This window comes from Enhydra lutris, unplaced genomic scaffold (genome assembly GCF_002288905.1).
Source record: "Enhydra lutris kenyoni isolate GAN:26980312 unplaced genomic scaffold, ASM228890v2 scaffoldscaffold43, whole genome shotgun sequence".
Taxonomy (NCBI): domain Eukaryota; kingdom Metazoa; phylum Chordata; class Mammalia; order Carnivora; family Mustelidae; genus Enhydra; species Enhydra lutris.
Genome location: NW_019154127.1, coordinates 3,499,853 through 3,523,759, shown reverse-complemented (window position 1 = coordinate 3,523,759; position 23,907 = coordinate 3,499,853). Strand labels below are relative to the sequence as shown.

Here is a 23,907-nt window from a genome sequence, read left to right as displayed (position 1 = left end):
TAACCTTGTTTCATAATGATTTGATTTTTAAAAGCAATCATCGTTAATACTCCAGACACAAAGGATCAGGTATTGTATGATTCTATTTTGTTGAGATCTCCAGGAAAGGCAAGCCCATAGAGACAGAATGTAGGTGAGTGGTTCTATTGGGGCTGAGGTTTGGGACCAAAGGGAAATGACCACAATGAACACAGGACATTTTTGAGACGATGGAAATGTTCTACAGCTGGACAGTGGTGTTGGTGGCATGACTCAGCCCATTTGCTGAAAATCACTGAATGGCACACTTACAATCAGTGAAATTTACGCTATGTAAATCATACTTCAATAAAGATATTTCAAAAATTACAAAAGCTACTATTTACTGAGCTCATCCTCTGGATTAAGCCCTGTTCTAAGATCTTTAAATGTATCAGTGAATCTAATCTTCAGAACAACTCTCTTGGGAACCCCCTCTTCATATCCTTGGTGTATTGTGTTTTGGATTTTTAGACACTGTAGCAGTGATTCGTATGTTCTGGATGCTAACTTTCCTCTATTAGGTGTTACAAGTATCTTTTCCTAATCTGCCACTTACCTTAAACTTTGCAAAATCAAAACAAAGCAAAACACAAAGGAGACTATGGTCATTTGTTTGCATGTGTGGTTCTCCTCTCCCCACCTCCCCAACATTTTGTAAGGAAAAAAAAAGATCCTGTATTACTCCTAGATTTTTCTACTTTGAAATGGCAACTGCAGAGCAAATGGGAACATTTTTCAGCCAAACAAGCCAACAGGAGCTAAATCATAGGAGCTACGCAGGCTGCCATGGACTGTCTGGGATGGGGAGGAAGAAAGTGTCAAGAAGAAAGAAAAATAGCACCCCCCATATCTACTCTCCCACGACTATCCCTCCCTTTACTACCCCTCCTATGGCCATTCCCCATGACGACCCCCCATAACCATCTCCATGACCATCCCCCATGACCACTCCCATGACCACTACCACTGTGACCACCCCCCAAAGGCCACACCCCATGACCACCCCGATGACCTTCCTCCATGACCACCCTCCATGGCCATTTTCCATTCCCACCCCTATGACCATTCCCCATGACGACCCCGATGACCACCACCACCATGGCCACCCCCAAAGACTATCCCCCATGACCACCCCCCATGACCACTCCCCAACCCCCACTTTCACTTCTCTGACTCACTCATGTTTATGGATGGAAGGTGCAGGCCATTCCCACCCAGATCCCTCATACACCTCAAGCAAAAGTTTTTCAAACTGTGATTTGAGGCCTATTCTAGTCTATTCTATTCAGAAAATCAGTTTAGTCATTTGTGATCTGCAATTAAAAAAAAAAAAAAAGAAGAGTTTAGAAAGCATCAAAGTGCATCATGCAAACAAGGAATAACGCTATTATATAATTAAAAAAAAAATCTTTTGAGTTGTGTGTGTGTGTTGTGCTGGGCCAAAATGTAAAATTTTTCCTTACTATGCCTTGTAATCAAACCAATTTGAAAGCACCCCCCAAGAAGCCTTCCAGGAAGTCAGGAGGGGTAAACACTAGGGCAACGGTGGCCTGGCCATGGGACTTCCATATCCTGGTATCGCTGATGCTCAAGCCCCAAACTTAAAACGAAAAGAAAGAAAATATTCCCCAAATGTAAAGTCTACCTTTTTCTGTAACGTGTGAATTCCCGTGCCTTTCTACACCAAGAGGAGAAGAACAGTGAGGAAATCTCACTTCAGATTGAGATTGGAAATTCAGGATCTCAGTATACCATCAGCTGATAAATTTTGGCGCCGTCCCTTAATCTGTGATGATGGAACACTCAAGATTAACGAAAGGCATGAAACAGAAACCAGGTTGCAGATGCCTGTGGTTGAACACACGAGGAACTAACAGAGGAGGGAAAATCTAAGTGGTGACAAAACAATGTCTAGAATGCCCTTCACCCGATCACTGGAATTTTCACACAACAGTTTAAACCTAACGCCAAGAAAAGCTTTGTTTTCTTTTGCTAAACAGAAAGGACACTGAGTCTGACCCTGATATCGGAGGGTTTGATTTTGGTGAGTCACATCCGCCCTGGAGTGAAGTTTTCAGTGTTTTTGGTGAGTAAATGCTAAATCCCACCAACACCAAAATACTGCCTTACTTCAAAGGCCCAGAATGAACGATGGCCTTTGATGCAGAACAGAGGGCACAGGTAGACACACCAAGAAAGCCCAAGCCCCCATCTGACTAGGAGAATACTGAAGAATGTTAAGAATGCCTTCCAGTGGCAGAGCTCGCCAAAAAGGATGAAAACCAAGCCTAATCTAGCAAATTGGAAGCTTTCCTTTTCAACAGGATTGGCTTCTTTTCTTTTCTTTTTTTCTTTTCCTTTTCTTTTCTTTTCCTTTCTTTTCCTTCCTCCCTCCCTTCTCCTCCTCCTTTCCTTTCCTTCCCTCCCTCTCTCCCTTCCTTCCTTCCTTTCTCAGAATTTTTAAAAATTAGAAGAGATTTTTCAAGGCTTGTCATGATGTGTACTTCTCAGCCACCACCTCTCGGAGGTACTAAGGCCCATTCATTAAAGGAGGTCTCCATGCGGGCCAAACTCACCCAGAGCAACACAACACTTGTATTCTAAGGCGTCCAGTGATGCTGTCCCCAGATTATGGGCCAATCATCTCCTGGAATGGAGGGGCCCGTGAGTGTCACATTACATGCTTGGGGTTAGCTTGTGTGATGTTGAGTCACTTGGTTCCTTGGGAATGTGCTAATTCACTGTCACCTAAGAGTGACACCTCTGGGTCCTAAAAACAATGAGACGGCTACAAATTGCTACTTTGGGTAGAGAAAGAGAATTTGTTTTAGAGCTGGGTGAGAGTGTTCGATGGCCTCAAATTAGACAAGGTGGGACGGGGCAGGGGTAGGGTGTGGGGAGCCTTCCAGAAGCTTCCTCATGGGTGTGGACGGGGAGAGTGATAGGAGCCTGGGCAGAAGGACCACCAGGACTCTTCTTCAAGGACAACAGTAACAAGACCCCCCCCCCAATTCTGCCAAGCAGGGGCTAGGCGGGTTGTCCTTAATAACACGGATATGCACCTGCATATCCGCAGGATCCTTCAAAGCGGGTTGGGCAGCGTCTCCTGCCGCAATGAGAACGTGCGATCCCTGATGTTCCTTAGGATGGTCACGCGTGGTGATGTTCTCAACACACAGAGATTTAGTCACTTTTAATGTGTGTGTGTGTGTGTGTGTGTTTTAAATTCTCTACAGGCAGTATGTCCTGCTCTTGCCTGTACCTGGGGCAGACCCCAGCCCAGCCCCCCAACACCTGGTGTCTCACTGCCTTCCAATTACTCCCATCCTCAGCAAGGACGACTTTAATCTGCCCCCTGGAATGACGGCCGCTGGTCCCTGAGGGCACCCGCAGGACAAGCCCAGGCTAAGCCTCTTACAAGCAGCACTGTAGTTCTCGTCTACACAGCACTGTACTCACACACTCCTTGCCCCCGTGCGGGAAGTGCATTATCCTCACTTGACATTTGATTCACGGAGCCAGTGTCCCTGTAAAACAGCTCCCAGACCAGCCAACAGGCCAGCCCCGGTAGGCGGTGTTGGCCCAGCTCCCCGGCGTAAAGGCTCCCACGGTGGCAGGTTTCACTGCCCACAGGCAGGGCCGGGGAGAGATGCGCATAGCTGGCACTTGGGATGAGGGCTGGGTCCCCGTAGCCCTGGGTGCCGCCGGGTACCCCTTCGAACAATCAGTGTCACGCTCGGGCTGGCACCAGAGACAAAGGGCCTCCGGGCTAGGAGGGTGGCAGAAAAAGAGTCTGGAGCATGTGGGGGCCCCTCCCCTCCTCCTTCCCCACTCACAGCAGCAGCAGGGGCGTCTCCTAACCTGCAGGACCTCAGGTCACCGATGTCTCTGTTACCCAAAGCCGAACCGCTGGTCCGAACCGCTGCGTCCACTTTCAACTCAGGTTGAAATCCTAATGCCCAACTTGATGATGTTAGGGGGTGGGGCCTTTGGGAGGGGCTTAGGTCACGAGGGGATTAGTGCCCTTCATGAGAGAGACCCCAGAGAGAGTTCTCATCCCTTCTGCCAAGGTAGTTAGAGCAAAAAGACAACCACTGGTGGAGGAAAGGGGCCCTCGGCAGATACCAAATCGGCCAGCACCTCGATCTTGGTCTTCACAGCCCCCAGAACAACAAGAAATGAACTTCTATTGATTATAAGCCTCCCAGTTTACAGCATTTTGTTACACTAGCTCGAATAGACTAAGACACAAGGGCTCTGCCTCTAATCTATTACCACACAGGGCAACCAGAGGCCATTTTAAAACCCCAGCCACACGCCCTCCTTGTTTAAAGAAAGAATCCACCTGCTTCCTTGGCCATCAGGGCCCCGGGGATCCTGCAATAGCTCCCTGGCCGGTGCTCCTGCTCGCTCCCCCCCTGCTCCTTCTGGCCACAGGCTTCCGCACGGAGTGCGCCTTCTATGCTCACCCCTCAACCCGCAGTCCTCAGCCCCACCGTCACCGGCCAGGAATGCCTTCTCTGCACCCCTGCTGGGGTCAACTCCCCCAGATGGACCTGCCCAGTACCAAGACAGCAGGGCTCCCGCTGAGATGTTTTTTGGACAGGTCTGGTCTTTCCCAGAAAGGTGACATTTGCTAGAACCTAAAGGACAACAAGGAAGCAGCTGTGTGAAGATGCAGTAAATGGTGCTACACGAAGGAAGGTTGGGAGCTGTCCCACACGGAACCCCATCCAAGAAACTTCTGCAAAACCTGAGAGCTGTCTTCACGCCCAGCAGCTGGCCTGACACCTGTGTACAGCAGAGGCTCCGTAAGTGTTTTGCTGAAACAAAATCAGCGATCAGACCTACTTGCTCGGTGCGGGAATAAGGCTGTGGTCCGGCACTGACTTAGAGTCAAAGTTCTGCCAATCTCACAAGGGCCTTTTTACCTCTTTTAGAGGCTGGTCCTCTAAAAGGACCTTTTGATTACGAAAAACTTCCAATGTATAAAAAATGTGAGAGAATATCACAATAGATGGGCATATTCCCACCACCCGGATTCTCCAATCCTTGACATTGTGAACAAGGGCCACTTTAAAAGAGGGTTGTCTTCCCCACCACGGAAGGAGGACAAGGACGGCTGCTTTGGAGACTTAGCCATGGGAAGGACATGACTGAGAACACAGAGATCTAGAAGGGATGTGTCCGAGTGAGGCAGGAGTTGCCATGACTTCCTGACTTCCTGGGGAGACCCCGGCCAGGGTGCAAAGTTGGGGTCTGCTTTGGGTCTTTGTGATCATGAGTATGTGTGCGACAGTGTCTATGCATGTGACAGCATACACAGGCGTGCTATTGTGTATGTACGAGCGACTGTGCATACCCTATAAGTGTGTGGTGGTGTGTATGTGTGTGTGAGCGTGAACATGCGTTTGAACACCCAGTATGGGGGAAGAGCCAGAGGGGCCGTTCAGAGGTATCCGGGCCCCAGCAAGGAAAGGGTTAAAGACGCAAAGCTGGATATTTGCTGAGAGGATCTCATGCTTTCTCTGCAAGTGCGCACTGGAGACCACACACGACACGCGTGTGACCCGAAGCCTCACCCACCCCCGGCACCCTGGCTGCCAATGGGAAGCTGCTGGGCTCGAGAGGCAGAAACCCACAGAGAACAAAAGGCAAAAACCCAAAAACGATATGTTGGGATGGCCATGTATATAATTCTTTGGTTAAACGCTGTTGCTATAACACTGCTTTCTTTTCAACACGTTTTTTCCAGGATTCCTAGGAGCCTCTAACATTGCCGTTGCCTGTGGCCTCTCTTGGGCTGACCCGCCATGCCCCTGAGTGTGACCTGCTCCCCAGAAAGCAGTTCCTTTTGGCTGGCAATGGGTTGATCACAAAACTAACTTGCGTTACAGGTGATACAAGTCATCAGAGAGAGAAAGGCGAGAATCAGAGTGGAGGAGGCTGCTCCAGCCAGAGACCTTTCCACTTTCTTTCTCCTCGAGGAAGAGACACTGGGTACGGAGCCCCTGCTTTAGTGAAAGCAAAGAGGTGAGTTCATAGAGATCTGGAACCAGGGGCTCTGGGGGCAGCTGTGCCCTCTCGTGAGAGCAAGGAGCCCCGCAGCTGGCGGTGGGCCTCCTAAGTGGCTCTTCGTTTGGGGGGAAAGCAATTATAGCCTCTTGCCACCCCTGATAGCTTTAGCATGGGTACAACTGGGGTTTACATACCAGGAAGGATTCTTTAAACTCAGGGGTTTGTAAGAATGAACGTGGGTATATGGGTACACACACACACACACATACACACCCACACACAAATACGCATAAACTATTACAAAAACAGGTAGGACATCTCTATTAACAAGTTTCTAAGTGGGACTACCACCCTCTGGCAGAGATCCCCCGTGAGGGCTGTGAATGAAACAGGGAAGCCACACCCGAAACACACTGTGCCCCTCAGACGTTACTTACTAGGTTGGCATTTAAAGGAGACCAGGAGGTATTTACTGCTTCCTGGACAAAGGTCAGGTCCGAAAACACGGCTATTGACCAGGAGGTGGCAGGCCCGCTGGTTCTGGCATTCGTCCAGCACCTTCTAAAATGAGGGGGTAGAAAAGGGATAGGCTTGAAAACCACACACAGCATCTGGGAGATCCCACACCCTGGCGGCTCTGGGCTCCGTCTGTCTGGCCTGGGTGTCCACCCAAAGAACCTTCGAGCTGCGCTGAGCTGGGTCTAAGCCGAGAGCTCGCGTACGGGCGTGATCAGGTCTGCTCCCGGTCTCCCCGTCTTTCCCAGAATAAGACACCTGACCCACCCGTGGCAGACCCCATCGGAACACCGGCCCCCCATCTATCTCAGCTGGAAGTGCTGTGCACGGTTTTGGCAAAAGTTCCACATCGCGGAGACCCCAGGAAACGTGTGCAGGATCTGAGAAGCTCAGAGAGCGGGTGAGACGGGCCTCGGAGGTCCCTCCCGGGAGGGCTGCGAGAGCGCTGTGGGGGTCAGGAATCACAGCCAGAGCTCTCCAGCTGCAGAAAACAGCCGAGCACAGACCACAGAGAACTACTCAGTGTTTGGGGGACACCTTGGAGACCCAACCCAAACACGGGCCAACTGATAAAAACTGAAAAGCTGGTTCCCACCCTTGCCAACCTCAAGGACACAGGACCCATGTGTTCCCTTTGGAGCGATTTTCTCTGTGGAATGCTCAGGCTTTGCTGGTGAGCATTGGGCTTAGACATTTTCCCTCAACTGTCTCTTGCTCTCAATTTTTTTCCGGGCAGCTCACTCCTTTGTGAATGAACCTGGTCCAAAGAAGCTCACAGAGGACCCTACATGGGGTCCCAGAGGAGCCTAGCACCTCACTGCCCCTCTTCCATTTCCAAATGGAGCCCACAACAGTCACAGAAGACTTACACTCGGGGTCTGTTAAAAGGACACCAAGTCCGGTGAACATTTCCCAAGAATTTACTTATTCCCATTGGACTGAATTTGGCGCAGTCACGAGGCTGTCCGAGTCACCGTGCTCTCTTAGTAGCTCATGGCGCAGCTCGGTGGCCCTACCAGGTAGTCCCTCAAGGGGTCCAGCGGACGTGTATGAAATCAGGAAACACGTCCAGGGGAAACCCTAGGGACCCTCAGACGACGGGACACGTTCTCGTGGCCGAGGGTCATCATGAAATGACTCAGCCCCTGGGGGGCTCCAATGTACGTATCACAGCCACAGCTCGGGACTCAAGGCAGGGCTGTTCCCGAACTGTGTCACGGCTGAAAACCGCATGGGGGGGACCTTCCTGGTCACCCTCAGTTATGGGCCTGATCCGCTGAGGGGCTTCTGGGTGGACATTGACACCTGTTGTCTCCCACATCGGGCACCTTCCCTCCGAAGGAGAGGAAGCCCCTTGCCACAGCTCCCAGGCCCCAGTCAAAAGACACGACATAGAGGCTCTCTTGATCTCTGGATGAAAGAGCAGCGCACAGGGACGCCTCTGGCAGACAAACCTTCTGCACAACATCAGAGCCGGGTTCACAAATGCTAACTTGTCTGCTTGGCTATGGAAACATCCTCTTCCCTCGGGCCTGCCTGGCAGAGCCAGGCACCCATGCTGGGCGGGGAGGGCGGCACCTGTGCGTGGGAGCTCAGGGTGCCAGGAGGTCACTCCGTCACAGAACAGGCACTCCTGTCCTATTGGCACCGGCCAGTGCTCATCTTATGCACCCGGGAGAGCAGCAGATGGCCTGGGTGCCGGGGCTGGGTGGGAAGGAAGTTGGGTAAGGACTGGGCACAGGCCACTAGGGCTACGGAATGGGGTTGGGGACACAAGGAAAGTAACTTCATCTCCGGAAACAACACGTGGCCTCTGAGAGGGAAATCACTCAGACACATTCTTTTGGCTACTCAGCAGGTACCTTTACCAACCACATGACTGCCCAGATACTAAGATGCTTGGAATGGAAGCAACAGGTGGGAGAAATAAAAAAATCCTTACATGACCATACTATTTGGGCTTCTCTTTGGGCCTTAGGGAGAGCTACACAGCCTTATGCTAATTCCATTATTCCTTAGTCTTCCTCAACAATTTATCTTCACCCATATTTCCTGTGGCTGAAAAAAATCAAAGAGCCAGGAGGAATCTAAAATCCCCATTGAAATATTGGCTCTGGCCTCCTTCTATACCAGATCTTTCCCTTAATGCCAACAAGAAAGAAAGAAAGAAAGAAAGAAAGAAAGAAAGAAAGATTAGGTGTTCTCTGCAAATTCCTGGTACTCTCCAACAGAAGAACAAATCAGCAGAGGCTGCCCAAAGTAGCTTAAAACCAGAATAACGTCCTCATCTACAACTGGAGAAGAAGACCATTTTGTGAAGAACGACCGTGACTGAGGTTTCCCTTCCTCCGTACTTCTCTGAGAAGCTGATCATGACCTTGGCCGTCAGCCCCACGGGGACCTGTGGTTCCCATTAAAGCATCCCCACCTTTCCCTCTCTGCTGGGGTATTGACGGGAAGGGTGGTCCCGGAGTTCAAAGCCCAACTTGACTGTACTTGGCTTTACCACAGTGGGGACTACGCCTCTGGATAAATTCATACTGCACGTGTCTTAGTTAAGGGAGCTCTCCAGGAAGGAGGAATTCCATTTAGACTTGTCTGGTGATGAATCCTTCTGAGAAGCAAATAGCTCACCCGTGAAATTGGTGATTCGTATGAACTGAGGTTTTCACGGATCAGGTTTGCTGTGAGTGAACTATGTAATCACAAGCATATATACAGAGAAAGAGAGAGAGTGATGGGGAGAGGGAGGGAGGAAGAGAGGGAGGGAGAGAGAACCGTTTCATCATCTTAAAGCATCTACAAAGGGCGGTACCTGCAATGTGGTGGGAGCCACACAGGCCACGTCTTCCCTCTGGGAGGCAGGCTGCTGGGCACTACACATTTGATAATCTTGCCCATAAAATGCCGATTGGACACTTATCGTAGAATGCCGAGGGCACTGTAGATTCAAATGGTCCCCATCACAGGCATAGGCGGTGTGGTTTTGCAGGAGTTTGGTTAGATAACCTGGAAAATATTCAGCTGGGTTACTAGAGGCCCAGGAACTCACCCCTTCTTCCCAGCTTTCTGAAGAGGAGGACCTCAGCTCCCCCCAGAGAAGGGGTTGGTCAGTCAGGAAGATGGGGGACGGAGCTTCCTTAGCAGCTCCCATGGAGAAGACCCTAAAACGGGCTCAAGGTGAAGCTAAAGGAAAAGGTGCCAATTTTCCCATCTGGGTTGTAAACCTTGGGTCTGGAATGGCCCGTTGGAAGGCTCAGAAGTCTCGTTCCCTTTGGGATTGGCCAGGAGCCAAGGAATCCTGAACCATTTCTATGCAGCTGGGAAAAAATCCCAAGTGGGTATCCCTTGGACATGGAGATGCCTGTCCCTGAAGAGATTTGGGTTCTTTGATCTCCCTCTAGCTAGGCCGTGCCTTCCTGGATGGACAGGATGCCATTTTATTTTGGGGTGACCACTGCTGGGCCCTGGAAAGAAAAGCAAGGCAGGGCACCCTGCACGAGCTAAGGGCCTGCTCTGAAGGGAGGGGAAGGGGTGGATGGTGGGGCTCTGTCACCGGTTGAATGATGTCCCACCAAAAGTTCATGTTCACTGGGAACCTCAGGTGCCCCTTATTTGGAAATAGGGTCCTTGCAGTTGTGATTAGTTAAGATGAGGTCATAATGGAGTAGGCTGGTCCTTGACAGGTGTGATGATGTCCTTATAAGAAGAGAAGAGACAGAGGGAAGACAGCCGTGTAAAGACTGGAGTGATCTAAAAGCCAAGGAACCCCAGGATTGCTAGCAGCCACCAGGAGCTGGAAAAGGCAAGGAAACGTTCTTCTGTAGAACATTCCAGAGGCAGCCTGGCCCTGGCACACCTTTATCTGAGGCTCCTGGCCTCCAGAGCTCTCAGGGAGTGAATTTCTGCTGTTTTCAGCCATCCCAGCCTGCAGTTCTTTGTTACAGCAGCCCTGAAAAAACTAACACAAGCTCCTCATCCCAGGGTCCCGGGCCACTTCTCATGCAGGCTGGACAAGCTACAGAGCCTTGGGCTCTGAGGAGCTGTGTGCATGGCCTGGCAGGTGTGGGCGGCCTGGACCACTTCTCAGAAAGGAGGAAGGAAGGTTCATCTGAAATGTAGATTCCTTTCCTCCTTCTCACACCTCATGAGGTCAGTTGCAAGGCAGCTGGGAAGGGAGCCAGGGACTTTCTGGTGAGGTGTGTGGGAGCCAGCTTTGGCAGCCCGTGGCCTCTGAGGGGGTGGAGGGGTTGCAGAGGAAGGCAGTTTCAGAACTCCCCTATTCCCACACAGACGGCCTGGGCTGAAGTCCTCCCTGACGAACTTTCAAAATCCTCTCTGACCATGGTTTTCTGCAAAGGGCACCCACTGCAGCTCCCTGACCTTGCCCAGAAGTCACAATGAAAGGGACTGTGACATCTGCCATAGGATGGTCACACTTGCCAACTTGAAGACGAAGAGTGGGAGTGCCCACTTTACATGTAACCCAGACCCGAAGTCTCTCACCGCAACTCCCTTTTTCCTTCCCACACTTGAAAGAAGGCGGCCAAGAAATCAGCTACCCTGATTTGGTTTCCCTTGGAAAAGCGGACCCTAGCTCAAGCAGCAAAACTGACATCAGGCCCTGGGGTTGTAAGTCAGGGTCCTGCTGGTTGGAATGATGTCCTCACTCTCACTGTGCTCCCCACCAGCCACTGAGAGAGGCTGAGCAGAGACCCCTAGGTGGTCCAACGGCAGGTCAGCAACTTCCCGCAGGGCACACGGGACGACCTTGATAAACCATGAGTTGTGAAAGTTCCAGCCTCCTTTATGAGCCATAACAGGAACTCAGAGTCACCCTAATGCAGCTCCAGGCCAGCACCCCCCCCAAAACTCCCCAGGCTGGTATCTCCACCCCTGGACCTCTTCAAACTCATCAATAAAACTTTCTCATCCATCCATTACCACATCGTTCACCAGGACCACGCCAGATGACCCGCCAACTAAGATGTTAAATTAATCCTGGGAGCACGACTTCAGCTTCATGGCTTGTCTAACCGGCCAAGGGCTACTCTAACTAGATGAAGGAAATGAGAAGGCTGTGGGGGTGTCAGAGGCACAAGACTGAAGGGGCCTGGGTCCCAGATTCAGGGACAAGATTCTCTGAGCTTTCTCCACAATCTGTTACATGGGTGGAAAAGAAATCTGTGCTGTTTGGGCCATTGCTTTTCTTCTATTTGTCATGCAGTCTGTCCCCTGTGAACAGAACTTGATCTCCCCGGGGTCATTTACATCAAAACATGACTGAGTGCATTGCAGTGACCTGAGCCCCACTGCACGCCATACTGGTATTCTGAGAGCGATGTTCTGGAGGCAGAAGCTCACTGCAGAGAATGGCCTCTGGAAGCCTTCTGGGCCCTTCTGCCAGTGTGTCAGTTCTAACACCAGGAGGTACAGAGAAGATACCCCGCCAGTAAAATCTGCTCTAGAGTCAGTCCAGTTCCTATGTGTTTGTCCAGACAATGGAATATTATTCAGCACTAAAACGAAAGTAGCTATGAATCTGCAAAAAGACAGTGAAAGAAGCCAGTCTGAAAAGGCTACAGGCTGTACGAGTCCAGCGACATGACATCGTGGAAAAGGCAAAACTATGGCGATGGTGAAAAAAAGGACAGGGGTCATCAGAAGATTGGGGGAAGGGAGGGATGAGCAGGGGGAGCACGGAGGATTTCAAGGCAAGAGAACTAGTCTGCACAATACTCTGGGGATGGACACAAGCTGTGACGCATTGTCAAAACCTACAGAACACACAGCACCAAAAGGGAACCCACGGTAAACTATGGACTTTGTCCATGTTACGAAGTGTCAGTGCAGGTTCATCCATTGTAATACATCTACCACTCTGAAGGGGAATGTTGATAGCAGGGGTGGGGCAGGGGGGCAGGGGGGCAGGGGGGAGGCTGTGCCTGCATAGGGACTACGGGTATTTGGGAATTCTCTGTATCTTCCATTCAGTTTTGTCATGCACCTAAAACTATTCGACAAATGAAAGTCTATTTAAAAGAAAAACATTAAAACCACCAGGCTTCCCCAGAAAAGTGTTACCTTTGGGAGGAGAGGGGTTCGTGACAGGGAGGGGACCGGAGGATGAGCTGGCAAAACTTTTTTTCGATCTGAAGGGTGGATATAATGTTTTACTTTGTGAAAGTTCACCTAGCTACACGTTTGTGATAGGTGCACTTTTTGGTGGGTAAATAAAACTGTTTAGAAAAGAACCCTTTACCTACAGTTATCTGACCAAAGCTTTTTAACCAATGAAGAAAGTCTAGACACTGTGCAGCCTATGGAGGATTGATAGGTCAAGGGCAGTGGTGGGAGTATGTTCTACAGCTGATCACATCCACGCCAGATGTACTCTAGAGTAATGGTGGAAGATGCCATCATGAAGACGGGCCACTTGCCCTCACACCTCAGGGTGCTTCCCACACCTCATTCTGATTGGCCCACAATGTCAGAAACTGCTAAGGGGTCAGGAAGAAGGACAAATTAGAACTACCCCTGGTTTTCAGCAACACAGAGGACGTCAAGGACCTTTTGAGAGACACTTGGGATGGTGAGTTGGGACACTAGCCAGGTTGGAAAAGGTTGAAAAGTAAGTGGAAATTGAGGAAATCCCAGATGGCTCTTGGGGTAGACAGAATAGTGCCCTCCCACTGATGTCCCCAGATCCCCATCCCCAGAGCCTAGAAACATGTTTCTTTTCATTGTAAAAGGGACTCTGAGGTTGTGATTAAGTTAGAAATCTGGAAATGGGAAGGTAATCCTGGAGGATCTGAAAGGCTCCATATAATCACCAAGGTCCTCCTAAAAAGGTCAAAGTTGAAAAAAGGATGTGGCAGTGGAACCAGAGGTGGGAGTGACGCAGCCATGAGCCCAAGAATGTAGGTGGTTTCCAGAAAATGAAAAAGGCAAGGGAACCCTGATTTTAGACCTCTGATTTCAAGAGCTGTAAGAAAATAAATCTGTGCTGTTTTAAGCCACCAAGTGTGTGGTGATCTGTTACAGCAGCCCCAGGAAACAGCACAGTTTATACAGACCACTCTTGCGACATCTTGGTAAAGATGAGAAGAGACACGGGGCTAAAGTTATAAGAACTGATGTCTGGGATCAGATTTTTAAGTAACTATGATCGAGTTAAAGCTAGGAGAGACCCATGTATGCATCTGTGTGTGTAAATACATATGTGGATGGGCCCTATGTCATATGTAAATTATATTTTTTACTGTAGGTTGATGTTGAACACATTGGAAAGTGGCTGTTAGCAAGAGGGTGGTTGCAATATTGGAGTGTGGGCTCCAAGCTAGGAAATGAGCACTGGGGAGGCCCAAGGGAATAGAGGTGTTCTGAGACCCAACAAGCTGAGATTGGGTGCAACCACCCCAGCAGGCTGGAGAGGTAAGAGGTTGTGCCCCAAGTGATCTCAAGGTGGAGCAGCTGCAGACAATGGAAATGTCCAAGAGACGGCCATGGAAGAGAGTATGAGAGGTGGGAGGAAGGGAAGGTTGCTGGAAATGAGGGCGACTTCTGGAACAGACATCTCCTTGAATAAAGGCAGGAGCTGGGATGGAGCAGGAGCCTGCTGCCAAGGTTGACCTTTAACAAGAGGCAGATGACAGATGACCCTCTCCCAATCTTTCCAGTGTGCTGTCCCAGTGAGCACACACTCTTTCTATTGCATTGGGCAGAGTCAATACATTACTTAGTGTTTTAGTCCATTCAAGCTGCTGTAACAAACTACCATAGATCAGGTAGCTTATAAACAACGAAGATTCATTTCTCATAGTTCTAAAGGCAGAAAGCCCAAGATCAAGGTACCAGCATGATTGTATATGAGTCAGGTCCCTCTTCCTGGTTCAGAGCTAGGGCCATCTTGCCGTGTCCTCACATGGTACAGGGGCTAGGGAACTCTGTGGCACGTCTTTTATAAGACATTAATAGGATTAGGGAATCTCATTCATAAAGACTCCACCCCAATGACCTAATCACCTAATAGCATCATCTTTGGGGGTTAGGATCTCAACCTACGAATTTTGGAGAGACTCCAAAATCCAGACTAACATCCAGACTCCAGTGCTTAGCTTCTCCACACCTTGGTTTCTTGGCTGGTTCAAATGAGATCCCTTTCAAAGAATGAGTATCAGTGTAGCTTCCTGTTCATGGTTCTCTCTCAATCAAACGTTGCATCATGCTGGATCAGTCAAAAATGCTTTATTTCTTAATAGGCTCAGCCAGAGCTCTGGGTCAAGCTTTATAAGTGTGGGCCAATATTTACTGCCCTGAAAGACGGCAGAAGAGCAAACTGTTAAGAAATCAGTCCTTAAAGCCTGGCTTGGCCTGGAAATGCTCTGTGGATCCCTTTAAAAAAATATTTCATTCATTCATTCATTCATTCATTCATTCTGTGGATCCTTGTTAGCGTCACATGGTTGAGGGGCCAAGGTACAACTTATGTTTAACTCCAAGATCCTCTCCTGATGAATCCCCACTCTGTGTACCAGCAAAAGTTCCCACAGCAATGGCCATGGCTAGAACGTTCCTCAAAGATCATCTTGAAAGGCCTGGTTGGATTGGGCAGACCTTAGAATAGTTTAGATAAAGGCTTTATGTTTTCCTTTTTTTAAAATATAGATGGATGGGGCGCCTGGGTGGCTCAGTGGGTTAAGCCGCTGCCTTCGGCTCAGGTCATGATCTCAGGGTCCTGGGATCGAGCCCCGCATCGGGCTCTCTGCTCGGCGGGGAGCCTGCTTCCTCCTCTCTCTCTGCCTGCCTCTCTGCCTGCTTGTGATCTCTGTCTGTCAAATAAATAAATAAAATCTTTAAAAAAAAAAAATAAAATAAAATATAGATGGATATTTCATGTGGAAAGAGTCCCTAAGAGTGACAGGAGCTCTCCTCTGTCTTCAGAAAGACGAGGGGAAGTTGCTCTTAAGATTCTCATCCCCATCACCTTTACAAGGAAAACCCATTTATCCAGAAATATTCCAGTGACCTGAGAATGACCAGAATGTAAATGACTGATTTTCAAGGAATCATGGATGTGCCCCGAATTGCTCTATGAGAAGAAAAAACATTATGCAGGGGAGAAAGGAGGTATTATAGCAAAATGAGCTTGGGGTGTATGGGTTAAAACAAGGCAAACACAGTTCTTTCCCTGTAGGACTTCAGATACGCCAATGTGTACAGCAGCTGTCAAACATCAAAAACGGGAGGTAGAGTCCCTCACTCATAATTGACCAGCCCTCCCTTCTTATTCTTTTGCATGAATCATCTGAGTGTTATTGTTAAGCACATCATTCTTTTTTTAAGATTTATTTATTTGAAAGAGAGCACAGCGAGAGGGGAAGAGGGAGAGGGAGGGAGAGAATCCCAAGCAGACTCCACACTGAGCATGGATCCTGATGTGGGGCTTGATCTTACGACCCTGAGTTCATGACCCTGGGATCACAACCTGAGCCAAAAACCAACTGTCAGGTGCTTAACCAGCTGCACCACCCAGGCATCCCCAAGCACATCATTCTTAAGGAAACAGAGTTTCATAAACCACAGTCAGTGCTGACAGCTGCATTTAAATTTCATGATTTCGGAAGGAACTTCAGAATCCCACATGGTTTCAGAATCATCCTGCAGAGTTGGGGGACAGGGAGAAGGAGCAGGGAGCAGAGGATGAGATGCCCAAGTGCAGGGCTCATAGTGGGATTAAGGTGTGTGACTGTGCCACCCTCTCTCACCATTGGTGTCCTCGTGTTTTATGGTGAGGATCAGATGACATAACGGCCCAGCATTTTTACCAGCCATAACCCACAGCACCAGCTGAGGGGATTGTTATTGTACTGTCAACCCTGAGGAACACAAATTTACACAGAACTCTTTGGTGGCTTGCAAATCAAACCGTATTCCCCGTCAGCCTTGTCTGCTCTGAGCAGTGATGGTAAGACAATCAATTCAGAGACAAGTACATAGCCCAGTAGCTACCCTCATGGTCCAGAAATGTCACTGCTCAGCTTGAGGGGAAAGGAAAATTTCCCTCCTTTCCTTCCTTCCTTCCTTCCTTCCTTCCTTCCTTCCTTCCTTCCTTCCTTCCTTCCCTTCCTCCTTCCCTTCCTTTCTTCCTCTTCCTTCTTCTTCTCTCTCTCTTTCCTTTTTCAAAATAATTAAAGTTTATGGGACACCTGGCTGGCTCGGTCAGTGGAACATGAGATTCTTGATCTCGGAGCTCAAAGCTTGAGCCCCACATTAGGTGTAAAGATTACTTAAAAACAAAACCTTTAAAAAATAATTAAGGTTTACAATATTACTAAGATTTAGAACAGGGCAAAGACGCTGCAAATTCTTTCTCCTTTCCTTTCTGAAGTCAGAGCCCCTCCGTGAGAGTCCAGGTTTCCCAGGAGCTGATGCTGAGTCACTCTAAGCACAGGATACAAGTACATCAGTTGCTGGCCCAACATCCGTATGCTAAAGTCCCCTAATCACGAGAGGCCAATTTCCCCATCTTCCTTCTGGGAAGAGGGTAGAATTCAATTCTGCTGGCCCTGCTACCCTCCTCTACTTACTTAATAGAGCAGAACCCTCCAATCCATTAATGCTTTAGATAAGAGACTACACCCTTTTATTCACAAATATTCAAAGGTGTTTCTACATGTTTGAAGTTCTTTTCCAGAAAAGGTGTTTTTTTTTCTTTTGTGTTTGTGAGTGTGTTTAGAGAATTGGCAAAAGCAGGAACAAGAGGGCAGTCCACGAGGCTTTAGGGCAATGAGTCAGAGTCTTGAAGAGTGCAGGAAAGGCCCCACAATGGATGAAGGGCTTCTGACTGGGCACCACACACCCAAGAGCGTTAAGATCAAAAAGTGAAGTCACTTTAAGTCATTTCTCTAGGCCCAGGTTTGGTACAGGAAAGTTGAACCTGGAGGTTAATTATGAAGACAACAAGAGCCATCAGCGTGTGTCTTAGGTGTTTGAGGGGGAATCACAAAGGCTAGGGACCTCCAAAGGTAGCTCTCTGAACTTAAGTGATGAGCTTAGATCCTGGTCCCAAAAGAGAATAGAGGACAGAAAGTGAACTGAGGGTCTAGATGGGGTAGGGACCCTATATTTTCTCCTGAGCATGGGGGAGGGGCATATTTCCCACTCCCACTTACCATCATGTGGGCCAGTGGAAAGTTCTGGCCAATGGAAAGGCGGCAGAAGTGATGTTTGTTACTTTCAGATCTGGCCCCTTGAGATTGTGTGACCTCTACTCCCTCTCTCCCCATCTGCTGTCACATATGGAAGACAGAAGGGACAACGACAGCTCTGAGGACCCAGAAAAGATGGGGAAGGCACAAGATGGAAGGCATTGGGTCCCTGAATGACCACATGGAGCATAGCCTTCCCCTTTTTCCAATTACACTGGAGCACAGCATGAGTAAGAACTAATCCTTTATTTCGTTAGTACCCTAAGATTTGGGAGTTGTTAATTTCAGCAGCTAGTCTACCTGGTCTAATACTCCAGCATTTTCTCAATTGGTATTATGTTAAGTAGAAAGCTGGCAGGACTTTGAGAAGTACCAAAAACTTTCACCAAACACACCTCATTGGCTTGTGATGTGTATTGTTGACACCATTTCACATGACCTCCAGTTCTCATCTGGAAGTCATCTGAGTTAAGACCTTGCTACAATCAAAGTGAGTTAAATTACTAACGAATTAAAAGGGACTAGAGGTCTCATTAATTAGTAACCATGTTCCATAATGCCACTGACTTTTAAAAACTGCATTAGCAAAAGTGGAAAGAAGAGACTAGTAGGATTGGACAAAATGCTCCCAGACAGGCAATATACTTGTTTCTATATATTGATGGGTGTGGGAAAGGGTGTGGGGCCGTGCACACACAGGGTGGTGTGTGTTCTCCACTCCAGAGAGTGCTGGGCCTGGATCAGAAGCTCCAAAGCACAGAGGTGTAGCCACAAGCTACAAGGGGAATTCAGACTCTGAACCTGCTCACATAAGATGCTTCCTTGAGGGGGCGCCTTGGTGGCTCAGTGGGTTAAAGCCTCTGTCTTCGGCCTAGGTCATGAACCCAGGGTTCTGGGATCAAGCCCCACATTGGGCTGTCTGCTCCGCAGGGAGCCTGCTTCATCTTCTCTCTCTCTCTCTGCCTGCCTCTCTGCCTACTTGTGATCTCTGTCTATCAAATAAATAAATAAAATCTTAAAAAAAAAAAAAGATGCTTCCTTGAGGATGTTGAGTAGAACCTCTTTAGACCTCAGCTCTAAAACCAGAGAGTTATGCATAATTTAGAGGGTTGATGTCCAAGTGATGAGAGACAGCATAAGTAGGGCACCTTATATGGTGGTCAACATGTCATTTCTCTTCCCAGAGGAGAGCGTGCGTGTACCAGAAGGAAAAGAGACGGACAGTCCAATCTCTGGAAGAGAGAGCCCCAAAGAAGGCAAGGACAAGGAGTACTCCAAATCCACTTCTTCCCAACTCCACCTTGGTTTGGTCTGGGGACAAAGACATCTGGTAAAAGAGTAGAAAGTGTTTGCTTTCATAGTCTATAAAATTGCCCCCAAGGAGGAGCTCAACTCCATGATGGGGGGGGGGTGCTCATGCCATCAATTACTGGTCCTCAGGTTTCAGGGTGCTGTGGAAGCATTTTTGGCAGAAATGAGTGCAACAATTCCTGAAAAGGACCAGCTAAGTGTTAATTTGGGTAAATTTGCTGGCTTCTGATAAGCCACTTCTCAGCCTACAAATTCTTGAAATCCAGTCTCTGACCATTTTTTCTCAACAAAGTGAGCGATTCTCTTTGAGAACAACACTGCTTGGTTTTCTTAAAGCCAACTAAAGTACTATTTTCAAAAACATCGAACCTACAAACTTCCCTTGTTTGCTATTGTTCCAAGAGCATTTAGAGGAATCTCAAATTGTATTGATTAAAATGTTCTCAAATTTCTAATCAGATATGGGAAAAAATTAAATCTGGAAGCTGACTGCAAACTTTTGTTGAGGAAATTGACAATGTTCCCTGGCTCTCTCTGTGACTTTTCTGCTTTGAGAAATAACATCCTGTGTCTTACAGGAGAGCCACATGGCACCCTGTCACCAGCTTCCATGTACACAGACAATTTCCCATTGCCCTGGGATTTGGAATTCTTGTTTCCAATGCTAGTTTCTGGGAGTCACTTACCCAAGTATCTTCTATCTTGTTATTTTCTCTCCTAATTCTCCCTTGTTTTCTCTTTCTACACACCTACCCTGTGATTTATCAAGCCCCAGACTTTCCCCTTTAGAATTATATACATACTTTTAAGTGGATTTTTCTGTGTGGAAAGGACCATGACCTAGTCACATTCAAACACATCAATAAAAGCCTCATGCCTTTGCTTGTGTACTCCAACTAACCCCCAATAAAGGTGCTTGCTTACAAGTCCTCTCTCTCTCGGCTCCCCACCTGCTTGGTTGAGCTGCTCCCTTGGCACTGCTCCCATATGGCTCCCTGTGGGGCCACCATGCCTCTTTCCTGGAAGACCTGTGAGTATAATAAACCCTTTAATTTCATATGCCTTCCCAAATGTAATTTCCAGGGTCATGATGGAGTGATCCCTGGAGAACTTACTCCTGAGTTTACAACACAGTAATATACTATATTATATATACATATATGCATGCATATAACATATATAGATAATAATACACATACATATTTCTATACATATATACAGAAAGAGAAGGGTACGAATCAACTGATTAAAAATGACTCTAAGCATGCTGTGTTGGACTTGAATTACAATCTTATGATTACATTCACTCTTTTATTTTGAACAGGTCTGGTAGGAGCTCCTTCCTGCTTTCCACCAGAGGTTTCACATCCTACAAAAAGGAACACCTTATTTGGTAACCAGGATCTAAACCCAGAAAGTTATCCAGTGAGCGACCATCTGGATTAGATTAGTGTGAAGGTAATGGGATCAACCCCCATTGGCCTCAAGCACCTAACCGGAATAGTTTTCCTTTTCTTTGGGGTGCAGAGGAACCCCCAAATGACAGAGCTCCTTGCTGATTCAGGCGGGGGACTGCAGTGCATTTGATAACTTAATGCAACTCTTTAACCAGCACTTGAAACTCAGATATGAAATCTACACTTGATCTTTCCTGCTCCGAATTGGCCAAATTAGCGGCTCTATCCCCAGGGACAGCAAAAGGCTCTCAGAAATACTCAGGGAAGCTGACCAACCAGAACGCCCCGCACAACCCAGCCCACGGCCGGCCATGGGGGTGGAAAGGTGCTGCCTCCCTGCCACCCGGTAAAGAGCCTTTCAACTTCAGATTGCCTAGCCCCTGTCTGCCCACTGCCTAAATGTGTAGGATGATCAAGGGACGTGGGATCCGTTCAAGGGCGAAGGGAAGACTCCAGGGCATGCATTTTGTGCTTCATTCAGTTAATTGGAAAATTATAGAGTGATTTCACTGCTTGTAATAATGAAACCTTTTCCCCCCTTACACCTTAGAAGTGATGGTGTTTGGTGAGTAGCACTGTAAACCTCAGAAAGCCATTTGGAAAGTTGTAACGATTAGATGTAGGGGCAAAACAGGTTTGCTGTACTTGTGGCAGAATGCATTTGGTTCCCTGGAACAAAACCAGAGCAGGCAAGTTTCTAAAAGTTGAAACAAACGTAAACAGCGTATCTCAGACGCTGCGTTTGGGAACAGGCTGGGTGACTCCTCTGTCCCTTACAGCCTCCTCACTGGACCGGTGGAGGATCTCAGATGGGTTGTTTGGCTTCCCTTTTCTTTCACCTTAGAATTAGGGGAGGTAACGATATTTCTCCCTTTGTATTTCACAGACACAGGGGAGGCTGAACAATTGTAAAGAAATACGGGCGCCCACACAGTAATTGGGCTCGCCTGGCCTTGCTCTTGGTATTTATCCTTAATTGAGTCCCTGGCACGCTCCCCCCTCCACTCCCCACCCTGGGGCGGGTTTAAAACTTCCCCAGCAGGCTCCAGCGTCACCAGACTGCCCTGGGGGCCCACACTTCCTTAATTCCGCCAGGAGCTGCTTATTCACTCTTCTTTCTCCCTCCTTTGCATATATTTTTTTTCTGACTGTCCTCATCTTGGTATGCTTTGCTCTTCTTAATCTGTTACCTAATTTTGAATACAATCATTTAGACACCTGCTGAGTTATGACGCCTCTCACTTTTGAGCCCCGTTTGATCTCCTTTATTCTCTACCCACCCCCAGAGTCCTTCCCTAGTTGTTGGCTCCTAGCCGTCTTCTGGATGGTTAGGTTGAAGAAAAATCTGACTCTGGTCTGTGGTATAGGCAGCCGATCCTCATTATTCACAGATTCCATATTTGCAAATTCACCTACACACTAACATTTATTTGTAACTCCCAGAATAACAGTTGCAGGGCTTCCCCAGCTCAAAACGTTTTTGTCAGCAACAGGCACCATCCCAGCTTAGGAAGCACGAGGTGACACTTTGCCTTCTGGGTTTAGTTCTCTTATCAAAAACAAGTGTCCTGGGGCACCTGGGTGGCTCAGTGGGTTAAAGCCTCTGCCTTTGGCTCAGGTCATGATCTCAGGGTCCTGGGATCAAGCCCCGCATCGGGCTCTTTGCTCAGCAGAGAGCCTGCTTCCCCCACCTCTCTGCCTGCCTCTCTGCCTACTTGTGATCTCTGTCTGTCAAATAAGTGAACAAAATCTTAAAAAAACAAAAACAAAAACAAGAACAAAAACAAAAAAACACAAGTGTCCTGGGGCACTGGGTGGCTCAGTCCATTAAACATCTACCTTCAGCTCAGGTCATGATCCCAGGGTCCTGAGATTGAGTTCCGCATTGGGCTCCTTGTTCAGTGGGGGTCTCTTCCCCCTCTTCCTCTGCCTGACCCTCCCCCTGCTTTTGCATGCTCTCTCTCTCTCACACACACACAAATAAATGAATCGATCTTATACACGAGATAGAGTAGAATTTGTATATCCATGTGATTGCTAGCCTCCCAAGTGGTTACTGTTCATGTATGATTCAAACATGCAGAATCACTTTCTGGGATCGCCTTCAGAGCACATCTCAATGTGGCAGGACTTTGTCTTTGATTTCTAAAAGAATATAATTATATTCATTCCTGCTGTTTTTATAAAAATCTTCAACCTTTAAAAAAAAAATCCTTGTCATCTCCTGACTTTTATGACCCTGATGCCGGCTCTCAGAGATGCCAGGGAAGTGTTTTTATTCTGGCTGTGCAAAGAGGTGGCACAGCCAACTGGTAATGGGGCCAGAACAAGGCTCCACTCCAACTCCTGGTCCGGAATCTCTTCTCCGGGTTCAAGGGACTCCCCACTAACCCTGAATCCAGGACTCTGAATGAAGGAAGAACTGCTCACCACTTCTGCCTCTACACTTTGTTGTAATATTATGCTTAATGCTGGGGTAGAGGAAGCACAGGGAGTGTTTAAAACACCGGGGGCAGAAAGAGGGGCAATGAAACTAGCAGGTGACAGAAGGCTTCCAAGTGGGAGGTGACACCTGCAGAGAGAGCAGGAACCAACCAAGTGAACATAAGCCTCAGGAACCAGGGGCAGATGTGCGAAGGCTCAGAGGGCTTGTGGAGACATTCTGCACAGCTGACCAGCGTGCAGGGTATGAGGTCAAGGGCAAAGGATGGAGAAGGAAGCAGTGCCTTGCTAACGAGTCTGAACTTCCACCTAAAGGCAGATGGGAGCTACTGCGGACTTGGGTGCAAAGGAGTGATGCTGGTCAGATCTATAGTTCAGAGAAATCCATCTAGAAGCCTGTGCTAGATGGATTGGAGAGACCCATGATGAAATTCGGGTGGTCGCAATCCTGCCGGGGAGCATTAATGCAAGTCTTGGAGATGGGGTGAGAACAGCTGAGACCAGAGTCAACATCACGGTGCACGACCCGAGCATTGCGTACAGCCCCACGCTCAGAAGGGCTCCCCACTTGGTTTAACACTCCGCTGTCACCATCTTTTTTTTTTTTTTTTTAAGATTTTATTTATTTATTTGTCAGAGACAGAGGGAGAGAGAGTGAGCGAGCACAGGCAGACAGAGAGGCAGGCAGAGGCAGAGGGAGAAGCAGGCTCCCTGACGAGCAAGGAGCCCGATGTGGGACTCGATCCCAGGACGCTGGGATCATGACCTGAGCGGAAGGCAGCCGCTCAACCAACTGAGCCACCCAGGCATCCCCGCTGTCACCATCTTGAAATTCTTCATAATTTAACCTTTGAACTTGTGTTTTGTAAGCGAAGCTTCATAGGGCAATGGGGCACGTGCGTGGGCAGAGGAGGCACCCACACTATGAGTTG

The 23,907-nt window shown here is 48.3% G+C and overlaps 1 protein-coding gene across 4 annotated transcripts in view; it reads right to left on the bottom strand.

The window, feature by feature from the left end:
• The window catches only part of LOC111155788 (eva-1 homolog C), a 69,023-nt gene that overhangs the window by 26,489 nt on the left and 18,627 nt on the right, over positions 1-23,907 (bottom strand). For 3 of the 4 annotated variants that reach the window (XM_022516191.1, XM_022516190.1, XM_022516192.1), the window contains 2 exons: positions 9,371-9,564; positions 6,477-6,600 (listed from right to left, as the gene is read on the bottom strand). The exons of the other annotated variant lie outside the window; for it this stretch is intronic. In XM_022516191.1, coding sequence (XP_022371899.1) covers positions 6,477-6,600; positions 9,371-9,564 — 318 coding nt within the window. The remainder of the gene's footprint in view (positions 1-6,476; positions 6,601-9,370; positions 9,565-23,907) is intronic. 4 annotated transcript variants of the gene reach the window in all.